General features: G+C 49.1%; 1 protein-coding gene across 3 annotated transcripts; it reads right to left on the bottom strand.

Annotated features, from left to right (window-relative positions):
• Nucleotides 1–2,292: 2,292 nt before the first annotated feature.
• On the bottom strand, nt 2,293–10,402 carry LOC146753509 (rho GTPase-activating protein 32-like). Of its 3 annotated transcripts, none has more exons than XM_085530575.1 (16): nt 10,205–10,402; nt 8,990–9,096; nt 7,800–7,872; nt 7,600–7,672; nt 7,131–7,253; nt 6,846–6,923; nt 6,580–6,661; nt 6,161–6,304; nt 5,985–6,087; nt 5,692–5,824; nt 5,111–5,190; nt 4,642–4,749; nt 4,276–4,406; nt 3,595–3,796; nt 3,123–3,268; nt 2,293–2,804 (listed from the first exon to the last, which is right to left on the bottom strand). In XM_085530575.1, exons 4-16 carry the CDS (start codon nt 7,651–7,653, stop codon nt 2,383–2,385), a joined length of 1,806 nt encoding a protein of 601 aa, XP_085386701.1. In that variant the 5' UTR covers nt 7,654–7,672; nt 7,800–7,872; nt 8,990–9,096; nt 10,205–10,402; the 3' UTR covers nt 2,293–2,382. The 3 variants fall into 3 exon arrangements, with proteins under 3 accessions (XP_085386701.1, XP_085386702.1, XP_085386700.1); XM_085530576.1 differs by lacking the exon at nt 10,205–10,402 and adding an exon at nt 10,149–10,204; XM_085530574.1 differs by lacking the exon at nt 10,205–10,402 and having other exon boundaries at nt 8,990–10,115.
• Between the last annotated feature and the right edge of the window lie 3,859 nt (nt 10,403–14,261).

The raw sequence follows: 14,261 nt of genomic DNA, 5'->3' as shown, positions 1-14,261 counted from the left end.
GTTTTTCTTTGATCCGATAAGGGGATTAGGCTCATTTCTGCCAGTGACTTCCCTGTAACCTTGGAATAACGTAAACTACTCTTGATGGACTCAGAAATAAGCAAGCTCCTGCAAATCAAAGACAAAGGTCTTCTACAGGAACGGCACACCTATTTCCTAACACTATATATTTTGTTTATTGACAGACAACAAGCTAAGATATCAGCACGAACAGATTGTGTAAAATACCCAACGCACTGGAAAGAGCATTCCAAAAGTGATGAACACAGAATGGAGAAAGAGGAGATGTTGTGAGAGTAAGCTGAGAGGACAAGCCCATAGCAACCTTCAGTCCTAGGGTCAGCTGACAGGCTTTGTAATATTTCTGTTAATACAGAAAGAGTAATAATTAAGTAAATTTTAGATGAGGAACCTTTCTGGCCTCAAGACAGTCACACAACTCTTCCAGTGGTGGAAAATGAGTTTATTTTATGGTCCAGTATAGAGAAAACGATTACTCTTGGAGGTCTTTACATTCCCTGGTTTTGTCAGTTAACCTCACTTGTTCAGCTTCTCAGAGAAGAAACTTACTAATTTTCTTTGCCACCAAGAAGTCAAAAACAATTATCAGGACTTCGGACACATGCATTATTCAGCTCATCAAATAAAAAAATAATCAGGATTTTAAAAATAATAAAAATAATTAAATATAAAAAATCAAAAGCTGACCTGGAGTACTTTTTGAAGGGTACCATTGTGAATAGTATATGCATAGAACTACATGGAAACCTTGCTGCAGACAAGTTTCTGAGAGCTACCAAGCAATGCAACCTAGCAGAATTCAGAAGGGAAACCAAGAGAGCCTACCTGAGCTCCACTGCCTTGAAATGCTCTGTGGAGAGGGAAGGGAAAGAGGGGAAAACAAACACCGCTCTACATCCCTCTGAGCCAATAGACGCTTTGCCCTGGATTAGCTCTGGTGCTGCATAAGCTGGGCTTCCACAGCATGTGTTCAGGTGGTAATCAAGGCCTCTCTGGAAGAACACGAAAAAGAGAGAGAAATGTTTGCTTTAACAGAGTTTATGTCTCCTGGTCATAACACTTCAGAAGCCTCAGAGGCTTCTTCTCCTGTGTATGTTTTCATTCATTAGATTTTTTTTTTTCATTCTGTGTGACCTCACTAAGCAAATATTGTCTAAGACCACGAGTATCCCATAAATGTGCAGATCTCAAGCTGCTCACTTATCTAGTTCCCTTGACATGATGCTTTATTTTCCTCAGCTGATCATCTAGATTGTGCCTGTTGATTGTGCAACAACAGCCTGTTGGTCTCGATTACCTGTGAGAGGCTCTAACTTTGGCCAGGAAAAATCATTTGAGGATAGGTAATTCTCTTGGAATCAGTAAAGCAGTCTTCCCATTCTTTCTTAACAGCAGAGATACACACACACACAAACTTGTGGAACCTCACTGCTTTGCGCAGTGCTGTGCACACTCTCGTGTCATGCACTGATTTCCCAGCCATTCCTCGTGGGGTCTCTTACTTAGGACAGGAGTGCAGGGGAGCAGCCAGAAGCTGTTTGCATTCCCTGCTGTCTGCTGGGCAGCTTTGCTGGAGATGCTTGGGTTGCTTTGCTTTTCCTTGGGAGGTGGGAAGGAGCTTTGGGTTGGAGGCACATCCCGTGCCAGAGCATCCCGATGGCACGTGTGGGGCACTGATCTGCAGCAGAGGAAGGGGAGGAGGTCCCAGCACAGCTCTGCACCATGCTCTGCCACACTGGGCAGCTTGTTCCTGGCTCAGCAGTGCCATCAGACAAGAAGCAGGGAAGGAAATCAAGGATGGGGGGTACCATCAAACGCAGTCGGTTCATGCCTTTGCAAGACAAACAGACCCAGAGCTTGAGGGTTGTTCCTGCTTTTGTAGCATTCGTGTGCTGTAGCTGAGCAAAAGGTTCTGCTGCTTGAATCTTCTTCTGCAAGAGCCGCCTACCAGTGAATGTCTGCAGGGAATGGAGGATGTGACAGAAAGCATTTGTCTCCACGACAGTGTAGTTACACTTGGTCTAGAGAGTGAGAGAGGCAGGCAGCACTGCCTGATGTTGGTCAGGGTGAGCTCCTCCTGCCGCAGCGCGATGATGGCAGGGCTGGAGATGATCTGCAGGGACAGCTCACAGGTGCTGTCAGGGAAATTGGGAACACACCCAGAGCTCGGCCACACACACCCCACAGCCAGAGCGTTGTAAGCTGAGCTGCCTTGATGTTTCTTGCACTCATCCCAATCTCTGTGAATGAAGACTCGGAATGCAGCCAAAGTGTTGATTGAGCACGAGTGTGCCTTTATTCAATGGGACAAAGGAGGGCGTGTGAGGTCTGCTGGAACAGTGGGACTCATCCTCTTATGTCTCATGAGAGCTGCTCAGAGCCCGTGCTGTTACCAGGAGCCTGGGACTGGTGGCCTGATTCTACGCCCTCCTCCGAGATGCTCGGCTTCTCGTCGGTGATGCTGACCTGAGCCTGCATGGTATTGCTGCTGTCAGGGCATTCGGGCTGTGCTTGTGCTAGTCTGTCCTCGAAGGCCACTGGGTTACAATTTAGGCTAGTGCCTGTAGTGTCTGGCAGGCTCAGGTCAGGAGCTTCATCAGGGATTGCATTAATTATGGCTTGAACGTGGAGGACATTCTTCTCTCTATTGCTGCACTCACATGCAATGTTGTCCTTTGAACTGCAGCATCCTGTGCTTCCCATGAGCTCTATATTGATGGAAGCACAGGATGCTGCATCATCATATGCGCTGTGTCTTGGGGTTACACAAGGGCTGGAGTCACCTAGGAAGGAGTAGATGCACACGGTTAGTGTCGAACGTTCACAAGATGAATCATGAAACAGGTTCTTGACATTTGGCTATGTAGTGGTGGTGGGCAGAAGCAAATAGGCTTCTGGCAACAGTGTCACTGTCTTGAAAGTGATACTCATGCAGGTCCAGCTCTTGTGTTGACAAGAGACTCATTTGGGAAAGACAGGGGTCAACTGAAGATGTCAGGCATGGGCTTGAACGCCAGAAAAAGGTACAAGCCCACTGAAAGCATGAATTCTACCTGTGTTGCTGACAAGCAGTGTTTTGAAAGTTGGATTTGCACCCTTACCTGCCAGGACCACGACTTCGGCTTCGGAGGGCTCCCTGGCACTGCTCTGCAGTTGGTGTTCAGCCACAGTGGATGGTCTGCGCAGGCAAAAGCATGAACACCAACTGCCAGCTGGTGACTCCTTTGTCTTGCTGGGAACCCTCGGTCTGGTGAGAAAACAGAGCATGCTGTCAGTTGTTGTGCAGGTTGAAGAAAGAGCTGCTCCGAGCCCTTGCCAATTGTTGCCCGTTTGTTGCCCCTATAGTTCCCTCCTCCTGGCACTGCCTGCTTTCTGCTGAAATCTGCTCAGTCCTGACGTCCTGCTAGCTAAATTCCTCTCAACCATGTCGAGCAAGATGCGGAGCACATGAGCAAAGTCTCCACAGCCAGACAGGACAGGAGCTGGCAGGCTCACTTATAATGGACTAAAAATAAACCAATAAGACCCACCCAACCAATCAAAACAGGGGCTGGAAAGGGAAGTCCTTTTTACCTTTCAGATGGAAAATCAATGATGGTGTGGAATCTCCCTTGAGCAGCTGTGGGGTCCTCCTCCACCTCGACGTTGCTGCTCTGTGTCACTGCAGGAGAGCTGCTCTGGCTGCTTCTCTGAGCCTGTGCCTCCTGCAGTGTGAGCAGCTTTGTGGGTGGAGGAGACACCCACACAGACTTGGGTCGATCCAGAGAACTGTGCCCTGCAAGAGAAAACCACAGGTAAGATTGAGGATCCGAAAGCAACAGCACTGCCATCCCAGTTCTGCATTTCTCTCAGACTTGCATATCCAAGCGACTCAAAGAAGAGGAGATCAAAATAACTCTGTGCTCACAGGTATGCATGTGGCAGAGGACACAGTCATAATTAAGAGCAGCTCTCTGTATCATAACAGGCAAACAAAAATGCCTAGAAACACTAGGGGGCAGGAATCTCAGAAATCTTTGTTGCCACATTTCAATCAAGCTTCACCTCCTTACAAAACATCTTAACAGCAGTGACAGTTTTCTCCATGTAAGGTTTGGGTTTGGACACTCTCAGGATCCAGAAATGGGGCGCCATATTCTAATCTAACCCCAGAAGTCTGCTGTCTCCTCGACAGCAAAAGCATTTGCAAAGGTCTTGGAGAAGGCCTGGATTACATCAAAGTGTCAGATTAAGCTAATGCGGGAAGACACTCACCCTCTCCCACAGCTGGTGTGGAGCAGAAGAGGACATCTGCGTGGCTGATGATGAACTCGACTACAGTCGACTGTGTCTGCAGCTCCTTACAGGCAGCTTCACTGGCGCAGGCAGACGGGCTCTGCTGGGATCTGAAGAAAAGGCAGATCATATAAGTCATTTCCCCAAAGTCATTTCCCCATGTCTGAGCTTTTGCAGAGAAAAACTGTCAAGTTGAGCTCCGGAGACTTCCACAGTGGGCAATCAGCAATGCCACTGACGAAATTCTCCTGGCTGATCCCAGATAAACAAGTGAGTAGAAACTGTCCCCTGGGGTTGGGGGAGAGCAGAACTAAGCATCATGTTGAAATGGAGAAAGAAGTTTACCTTAAGAGGTTTGGAGCCCACACAATTGCTAAGTTCTTAGCATCCATGTTGGTCACGGAGCAGTTCCTGGCCAGAGATTCCAGGTGTGTCATCAAGTACTGCAGCGTCCTGGAAAACAAGAGAGGCACATGTTCAGCACCAAAAAGCAAGCCGTGTTGCAGTGCACAAAACAAACATCACTTCATGCTGGTTGTTGTCATTGCTACCACCCTGAATATGAAGTAGATAAAACGTTCCCCGTGCCACCACGCTGCAGCACCAAGCCCCACAAAGCACAGCCGCAGCCATCGGCTGCACCAACCGTGCCCCCGTGCCAAGGAACTGACCCAATCAATTGACCCAATGCAGCCTTCAGCCGCTGCAGCGTGCACAGGCATGATGTTGCAGGTGTGAGACAACACCTGGAATCGCATCATCGCCCTCTGAAAGGCAGCAGGGCTGAGCTCAGCAGACCGAGGGCAGCACTGACCTGTAGTGAGGAGCGGGCAGCTGCTGGATGGCATCTTTCATTCTCTGCACGCGCTCCTCCTCTGCAGCACCGGCAGCGTCCTGGAAAAAGGCAGGAAGGGATTCAGACACCAGTCAGGCTGGAGAGCTGCCACAGGTTTGGGAATTATGGGGACAGCGCGCTGGTGGTCAGCACCGAGGCAGACTCGATGCCTTCCAAGAGGCATCAGGGGAACACAGCAGCACGCAGCCTGTGCCATCAAGGCCAAGTAGTGCAAGCTCTGGGGGCTTTACTGCCTGATTGCTCAGTGTAGCTCCTCGCAGCAGGCATTCCTCTCCAAGTCCACTTTGCTATTAACCCCATTCTACCAATAGCTGGGGAACAGCAAAGGAAAGGGAATTCTCACAACCATTGTGAATAGCTTAAATAAGCACCTCTCGGCACCACCACAAGTGCCATCAGTGAGAGGCAGGATGTGGCAAAGACATGCCTTATGGGGCTAACAGAAAGAAGACCTCAGAGCTGGGGCACTGCTGCAACCACTGGCCAGGATTCCCAGGGAACAGGTATGTATCATTTCCAAGACATTGCCCTGTGCTTACCAAGAACTTGTCATACAGCTGGTCAGTCAGCAGCGGGTTTGGGAGCTCCCTGAAATACATCTTACACAGGGAGCTCACGCTGTGAATGTCTTGGACGCTGAGCTCTGGCACCTGCTCCGTATCGAATTCATGGCTGCAGAGAAAGACACAGAATTGGGTAGAGGGCTTTGAGAAAGACGAAAACAAGTCCAAAGCCACAGAAAATACGGTCAAGAAAAGGAAGGGGTTCCTCTGAACGCCCGCAGCATGGCACGTGCCCCTACTGACAGTTGTGTCAGTCGCAGCACTCTTACCGTAGTTGCTGGATCTTAGACATGACGCCAGAGAGGCGGTATATCCCCCGCACCACGCCATGATGCTCTATGAACTGAGCACAGCTCTGCAGGACCTGGGGGACTACAGAACAAGAGCCAGCGGTTAGCTCAACTTGCCCAATGGAGCAAGATCTCAGGAATGGGCTGTTCCTTACCATCACGGCCAGAGCGCAGAAGGTGCTCCCCCAGGTCACAGCCAAACACCCCTTCCTTCTTCGGCTCCGGCTCCGTCGCTCTCCTGGGACGGGCCTTCACCAGGGAGCGAAGGAAGGGGAGGAACTTGCCCCGTCTCCTTGGCACTGCACAACAAATCAAAGAAACCAGTTCATTTCAATTTCAGGCTTGGCTCGGTTGGACGAGGCCAAACATAATGCACTCGACAAAGCATGTAACATCGGGAAGAGCATTCCCAACAAGGACGCGCAAGAACATATTTTCCCTATCCCTGGAGGTGCCCAAGGAGCTTAATGCAGTCCTCTTGCTGAGATTGCTGTACTTGGGTATTAACAAATCCCCTGAAACCCACATTTTGATCCCATTTTACTAACCCACTTATCAAATGTAACATACGTACCTGGCTCTGGCAATGAGTTGATTAGGGAATCGGGAACTTTTCCACTGATGAGTTCCACGCACTCACCAGGGAAAAGCCCAACCTGTAATAAAATCAAAAAGACAGGTGGGCATTAGCGCAAGCCCAGAGCCAAAGGGAAGGTCCTCTGACACCAACACAGGGCAACTGTTTGCATCCAGCAGCCATCCTGTGCAGGCAGAGCAGCTCCAACCTGAGATTCCCGACTCTACTCAAGTTGTGCTCTCTAGTCACAAACATGTGCCTACCTCAAAGCCACGCTTGCCTCTCCACCAGGGGCTCAGCTCCTTTGGTGGCATTGCAATAATGCTCACCATGTCTCCAACCTGCAAGAGATTGAAACATCAATCCCAGCTTCAGCACAGCTGGCAGGAAATCACAGCTCAAATAACTGCCTAATTCTGTGCTGCAGAATATCCTCAAGCTTGACAGCAAGGGAGATATTCTGAAGGTGTCTGAGACTATTCCTGAGGCGTTCACACCCTACACTACTCTCCCATGTATGACAACAAGGAACGCCTGGAACTGCTTACCTCAAGGGAGAGCTCATCTGGCCCCTGGGCGACGTGGCTCCTAATAACATGGGCCGCCGCAATCGCTGGTACGTTTAAAGATGACATAGCACGTACCAGCTGCGGCTTCCGCATGTTATCAGCCTGCAAAACAAAGCACAGACCGTGGTCAGGAGCTGAGGACAAACCAGGAGGATTTCAAGGTGAGGAGCACATCTGCAGAGAAAGCTGCAGCAAATGCGCTCCGTCCTTATCAGGAGCACTTCAGAAGGAGCTGCACGTCTCATCACAGTTATTTCCCTTTTTGGCGTGCATTGCCAGGCCATGCAAAGATGCATCTCTCTCTACCCAGACTAATCAGCAATGGCACTGGCGCAGACAGCTGGCCAGGCCCTTTTTGGCCCATTCTTTCCTGCAGGAGAGTACATCTGCAGCTCCTTCTAATGGCTCAACACAGGGAACAAAGACCAGACAGAGCTTCATACTGTACCTCCGTCGCCGCCACCTCAGGCTCACGGCTGATCCCACTGCACGCGACGCCCATCACAGCAAGTGTGAAGACTCTGGAACAGAGCAGAAACACACTTCTGTTTTCTCTATTCACACAGCACAGTATGGACAGACTTCTTCAGAGCTACCCGCGCATACCCTGCGGCAAAACCATGTGGGGGGACAAATCATGGCACGTACCTGGCAGTGAGATCACCTCAAGCTATCTGCAGCAGTTCCTTGTCGCTTTGCTCGGATGGAATGAGAGCTAAAGCTGCACCGAGGCAGTGGGCGGAGGGTGAGGAGAGGAGAGAGAAAGAGCAGGTCAGTGAGCAGGGCTAAGACAGCCATGGAATAACACACACAGCACAACCTTCCCACCCACTTGCTGCAAGACATGCTGAGTCTCAGGCTACGTGATGCCTGTCCGCCCAGCAACTTTACAATGCTTCCACTACTGAGCAAAGACAATGGAAGAAGCACGGGACAGGTGCCAACTTTACTGATACCCCCTTTGGAACGTGTGTACCAGGGGAAAATTACGTCTGATGGTCAAGAGTAAGCAATACGGTGCTGTGAGCTCCGACAGCCAGCAGTTCTCAACACCTCACTGCCCACCCATCCATCCCACACCAGCTCAGCTTACCTACAAGCTGCTGCACACGACGGTGTGAAGAAAAAGGCAATAAAGTCACTAACTAACTAACTAACTAACTAACTAACTAACTAACTAACTAACGGCACTAACTAACGACTCTAACTAACTAACGACACTAACTAACAACACTAACTAACAACACTAACTAACTAACAATACTAACTAACTAACAACACTAACTAACTAACAATACTAACTAACTAACAACACTAACTAACTAACAACACTAACTAACTAACGGCACAAAAGGCACAAGAACACAAGACAACCAACCACTCCGACCACTAGCTCACCCACAAAGGAACACAGAACGCACCGCTCCTCCCCTCATTCCGGCCGCTTATGACATCACCAACGGCCAACAGCCTGGTCCACCATGACCCCCCACAAGGCGGGGAGCCAAGACCACGTGGTCACATCTGATTCCAACACGGCACCACAACATTCCAGGACTCAGTGTGGGCTTGGAATTCTATCCTGGTGTGGCAGCGCAATGGGAGGTGTTAGGGCACAGCTGAAGAGCTGACAGACAACGGACGTTTCCAAAGGAGGGTGCCAGATTAACCCTCAGCATTCTCTTGCGGGGCTCTTAGGAATGCTTCAAACCCATTTTCACTGCCTAGCTCATTTCTAGAAAGTCCAGTTGAGAAATGCTCACTTTGTCTGGGGAACGCCTCTATGCATCATGAATTAAAAATAAAATAAAATGTGCACGCGACCCTATGAAACTTACCTCTCTGCTCTTGTTGTCAGCCAGACACCTCAGATGAGCATGACGTGTCCCTGCTCCTGAATGAAGATCCACCCAAGTCTGTGTTCCACTCTGCTCCATCTCTGGGTCTAAAAGAAACACAGACAGAGATGATTACAAGATCCTTTGTGCAGACGAAAGACAAGGGTGCACACGAATTCTGTTTAGCAAGAAATACTACAGTCCCAATGGACTGCGGTGGTAGTACTTGAATCCTCATTTGGGGCTGGAGCTCAACAGGTCAACACATCAGAAATAACACAAAGTGCATCTGGAAGACGTGTCTCAAAGCCCAGAAAATCCAACACGGGAGGGGGCTGGACAGTGGACCACAAGTGCCCATTTCCATTGCAGCTCCCTGTAGAGAACAGCACCAATCAGCAGGCGTGAATCAATTCATTCATAAGCTGCACAATGACTCTGTTCTTTACATGATAAAGAAACACACAGAGATTCCTGACCAAAAAGTTGGGAGTTAATAACGACCAAAGAGGTTCCTGTTCCTACGCCTCATCCTCTCACCCCAACTCCTGGGTGATGCCCACAGGCTTCAAGTCAGCTCTCAAATCCATTGAACTCCAGTCACAGAACTCTATCAAAAAGGATGTCACACATGTGACACTTACCTACATTTTGCATCAGAAACAGTGACGCTAGCAGGAGCAGAGAGGTGACTGTCCCCCTGTACCCAGCACTGGTGAGGCCACAACTCGAATTCTGTTTCCAGTTTGTGGCCCCTCACTGCAAAAAAGACACTGAGGCATTGGAACGTGTTCAAAGAAGGACAACAAAGCTGGTGAGGGGTCTGGAGCACAATGAGGCCATATGAGGAGAGGCTGCAGGAGATGGGAATGTCCAGCCTGGAGAAGAGGTGGCTCAGGGGAGACCTCATTGCTCTCTATAACTTCCTGAAGGGAGGTTGCATTGAGCTGGAGGTCGGCCTCTTCTCTCGTGTCATTATTGATAGAACTAGAGGGAATGGTTTCAAGCTGCGGCAGGAGAGGTTCAGGCTGGACATTAGGAAATATTACTTCATAAAGGGTGGCCAGGCACTGGAATGGACTGCCCAGGGAGGTGGTGGAGTCACCCACCCTGGGGGTGTTCAAGGAACGTCTGCAGAAATCCCTGCTGAAATCCTGACCTCTGCCACAGGTGGCTGAGTGACACAAAAGCTGTGTCCTTGGTTCCCGGCCTTACCTTCTCATGCCGTTCATCTTGCTCTGCAGCTCCTGCTCTGAATAGTCTTCTTATATTCCCATGTGATGTACCCTGAAATACATCATTTAGTGAGTCTGAACAAAACATAAGACATTAATTGGAACTGTGAAGAAATGTTTTTTGCACTTTACTTGGAGAATGTTCCATGCTATACCTTCTTTTCTCAATTGGAACACATGATTTTTTATAAAAAGAAACATAGCAAGTCAGCTTTTCAGTGTGCACATTGATGAAACTTGGTGAAATACAACTTCAGAAAAATGTAATTTGAAAATTTAAATATTCTTTTCAGAATCTCTGCTATTAGTTACCGTTCCCATGTTCTGATTTGATGATGATTCTCTCAGAGCTGTTTTGTCACTCCCCCCCTCAAATGCACTTCAAGTGCTTTAGGAGCATCACTGGAATTTTGAATAAACTTGATATATTTTAGCAAAGCTGCTACAGATGCACGACTGAAGTACTTTGGAAAAATATAATCTTGATTGAACGCTGAACAGTGTTATTTAATTATAATCCAGGTAATTAATTAAACCATGGAAATCACCTCCCATTCAGTCAGCTCCCACCAGGGAAATCGCTTCCCTGCCAAGCAGATGCAACCAACACAAGCTGCTACATCACTCTAGGGCCCCACTGAGTCTTCCCAAGGGGTCTCCAAAGGCTTCCCTGTTGACTTCTGGGAACCTGGGAACACTCACATGGAAGCCAGTGCCCCCTAATGTGCCCCAGAGGTTTCTCAGGGCCCCACAATTAGCTCTACAGACATCCAGACATGCCCCAGAGCAAGTATGTGTGCTGTAGGGAGCCCAAGAGACATTCCAGAGCACCCTAGTACTCCTCAGTGACATCAAGGGTTCTTCACCTGTCTCTAAATATGCCCTATTGGACTTCGTTTTCTCTTCTGGAGCTTTCCTTAGTTCCTTTGCTTTCTCATGCCATTTATCTCACTCCACAGCTTTTGCTCAGAATATTCTTTCTTGAATTCCCACAATCCAACAGAATCACAGAATTGTAGGGGTTGGAAGGGACCTCTAGAGATCATCGAGTCCAACCCCCGTGCCAATGCAGGCTCCCTACACCACGTTGCACAGGTAGGTGTTCAGGCGGGTCTTGAATATCTCCAGAGAAGGAGACTCCACCACCTCCCTGGGCAGCCTGTTCCAGTGCTCTGTCACCCTCACCATAAAGAAGTTATAGTGCACATTCATGTGGAACTTCCTATGCACAAGTTTCACCCCATTACCCCTAGTCCTGTCCCCACACACTACTGAAAAGAGACCAGCCGTGCCACTATGGCCCCCACACCTCAGGTATTTATAAACCTGGATCAAATCCCCTCTCAGCACCGCCAACGACAACCCTCTGCACTCTGCCAGTCAGACAGTTCTTGACCCAATTCACTGTACACTCATCTATTCCATGCTTCCTCAGCTTTGTTATAAGGATGTCATGGGGGACAATATCAAAAGCCTTTCTGAAATCAAGGTAGACTACATCTGCCACTCTCCCCCTATCCACCCAGCCAGTGACATCTTCATAAAAGGCCACCAGGTTGGTCAAGCACGACCTCCCCTTGGTGAACCCATGCTGAGTACTCCTGATAACCTGCTTTACTCCCAGTTCTCTGGAGATGGCATCCAGCACAAGCTGTTCCATCACCTTCCCTGGGATAAAGGTGAGGCTGACTGGCCTATAGTTACCTGGGTCCTCCTTCTTGCCATTTTTTAAAGACCGGAGTGACACTGGCCGTCCTCCAGTCTTCAGACACCTCCCCAGTTTCCAAGGCCTCTGAATGACTACAGAGAGCGGCTCAGCAATGACCTCCACCAGCTCTCTCAGCACCCGTGGATGCACCCCATCAGGTCCCATGGATTTATGGACATTAATGTTTCCTAGGCACTCACGGACCACCTCTTCCCTGACTAAAGGGAAATCTCCCATTCCCCAGACTCTCTCATTAACCTCCAGGTTCTGGGATTCCTCAGGGAATGCCTTTTCACTAAAGACAGAAGCAAAGAAAGCATACAGTATTTCCGCCTTCTCAGCATCCTCTGTTACCAGAACCCCTTCCTCTGTTACCGACCCCTCCAACCCCCCCTTGTTTTTTGTTTATTAGCAAACTATTAACATACTACAAAATAATAGCACTAATTACATAAGTAACATCATCATGCCAGCATCCCGACCACCTGCTTTAGAGATTTATCCTTCATTTTGTGTAACACTTCAAACACTGCAAAGAAACAAAGCAAGTGCAGAAACAGGACGCCACTTCCCTCAGGATTTTACAGTCTCATTCATGTCTGACAGATGGAGGCCCTGACAACAAGAGCTGTGTCTGTCCATAACAAGGACTCACCTCTGCAGGTGCAGGGGCAGCTCTCAGAGAAGCCTTCTTCATTTCTGCTTTCTTCTCTTTTTGTCTTTTTTCTGGGAGCTGGTGTCAACCTGCCTGAGGGAAGGGAGGCCCCTTCAGAGGGAACTAGATAAGCTGGATCAACCTCACTGGGCTGAGGTGAATGGGATGTGGTACACCCAGGCCAAGTGCCAGGTCCTGCACTTTGGCCACAATAACCTAATGCAGCGCTATAGGCTTGGGGCTGAGTGGCTGCAGGACTGTGCAGAGGAAATGGACCTGGGGCTGTTGGTTGATGCTGAACATGAGCCAACAGTGTGCCCAGGTGGCCAAGAAGGCCAACGGCATCCTGGCCTGTATCAGAAATAGTGTGGCCAGCAGGAGCAGAGAGGTAATCATCCCTTTGGACTCAACACTGGGGAGGCTGCGCCTCAAGTCTTATGTTCAGTTTTGGGCTCCTCGCTACAAGAAAGTCATTGAGGCACTGGAACTTGTACGTGGAAGTCTGTCCCTTGAGCAGCTCCCATTCATCATCAGCTCCCATTCTGAGCCCCACTGTGCAAAACTTCGACTGCAAATGGCTGCAGTCACCAAAGCTCAGCCCACGATCCAGGTATCAGCCTTCTCCCTTCTGTTTTCCATCTTAGCCCATAGTTTTGCTCCCAAAAATGGAACTGCACTCCAACAGTCAAAACACAAACTAATACATCACTTTCACTGCTCCTTCCTGCACCCCCAAATTAATGGTTACCTGACATCCCCTACAGCACAGCACCTGCTCACAAGTAACATTCAAACTCTATTCTTTCATACTTCTTGATAGAGGACAGTAAAAACTCCCTTCTGCATGGCGGTAAGTACAGTCTGTCCCCATCACATCCCTCTGTGTGCTGAAATCTGCCATTGGATCTCTTGCAGCCTGCTGGCTGCTGCTCACAAACACAGGGAACTGCACCACACTGATTCTAAAGAGAGAAAGGAAGAAATGCTGGTGGGAATGGGCAACCAAGGATTGCAGAGATGCTCCAGATTGTGCCAGAGATGGAATATCACAGTGCTGGGACATGATTGATCACTAAGGAAAACACTTGGAAGCACATTCAATCTGCAGAAGCTGTAATTACTGGGCATAGTCAGCTTTCCTATGGCTCAGCTGGAGTAGGAGGGTGCTCTCACACATCTGCTCAGGGGCTTCAGCTGAGACACTTGCACAATGCTGGGATCATTCTGATGGAAACTATGTCTTCAGATACCATGGTTAAATCCATCCAAAATGATCAAGCAGAGCCTTAGCTCTTGAGCAGCACTTCTTCCCCACCCTTCACTACTCCAAGCAGCTCCAACAAACTTCTCAGAAGAAATCCAGGCCAGCACAGACCTGGCAGACCAGAACCAAGTGCAGCCTGTGGGACGGCAGTGCCCACTCCTTGCTTCCACCCTGCTCCAGCAGGTTAAGGAGTCTGAGCCTCACTGGCCTTTGACAGCTCAAGACTTTCAGCACCTCATGCCAACATTTCTCACTAAGATACACCTCAGGCATTGAATTCTCTTCTCACTACCTCCTCCCAGTCCTCCCCTAGGAACAGAAACCATTCAGATTCTACACCAAACTACAGCATCTGCACTGCAAGAGCACACTGAACCACCTGCAACAATGAAACGTGGTTTTGAAGAGTG

This window comes from Coturnix japonica, chromosome Z (genome assembly GCF_054131305.1).
Source record: "Coturnix japonica strain WE chromosome Z, WE-NBRP24, whole genome shotgun sequence".
In the NCBI taxonomy this organism is placed as follows: Eukaryota; Metazoa; Chordata; class Aves; order Galliformes; family Phasianidae; genus Coturnix; species Coturnix japonica.
Note: the sequence above shows the minus strand (reverse complement) of the source record. Positions and strands in the feature narration are given on the sequence as shown.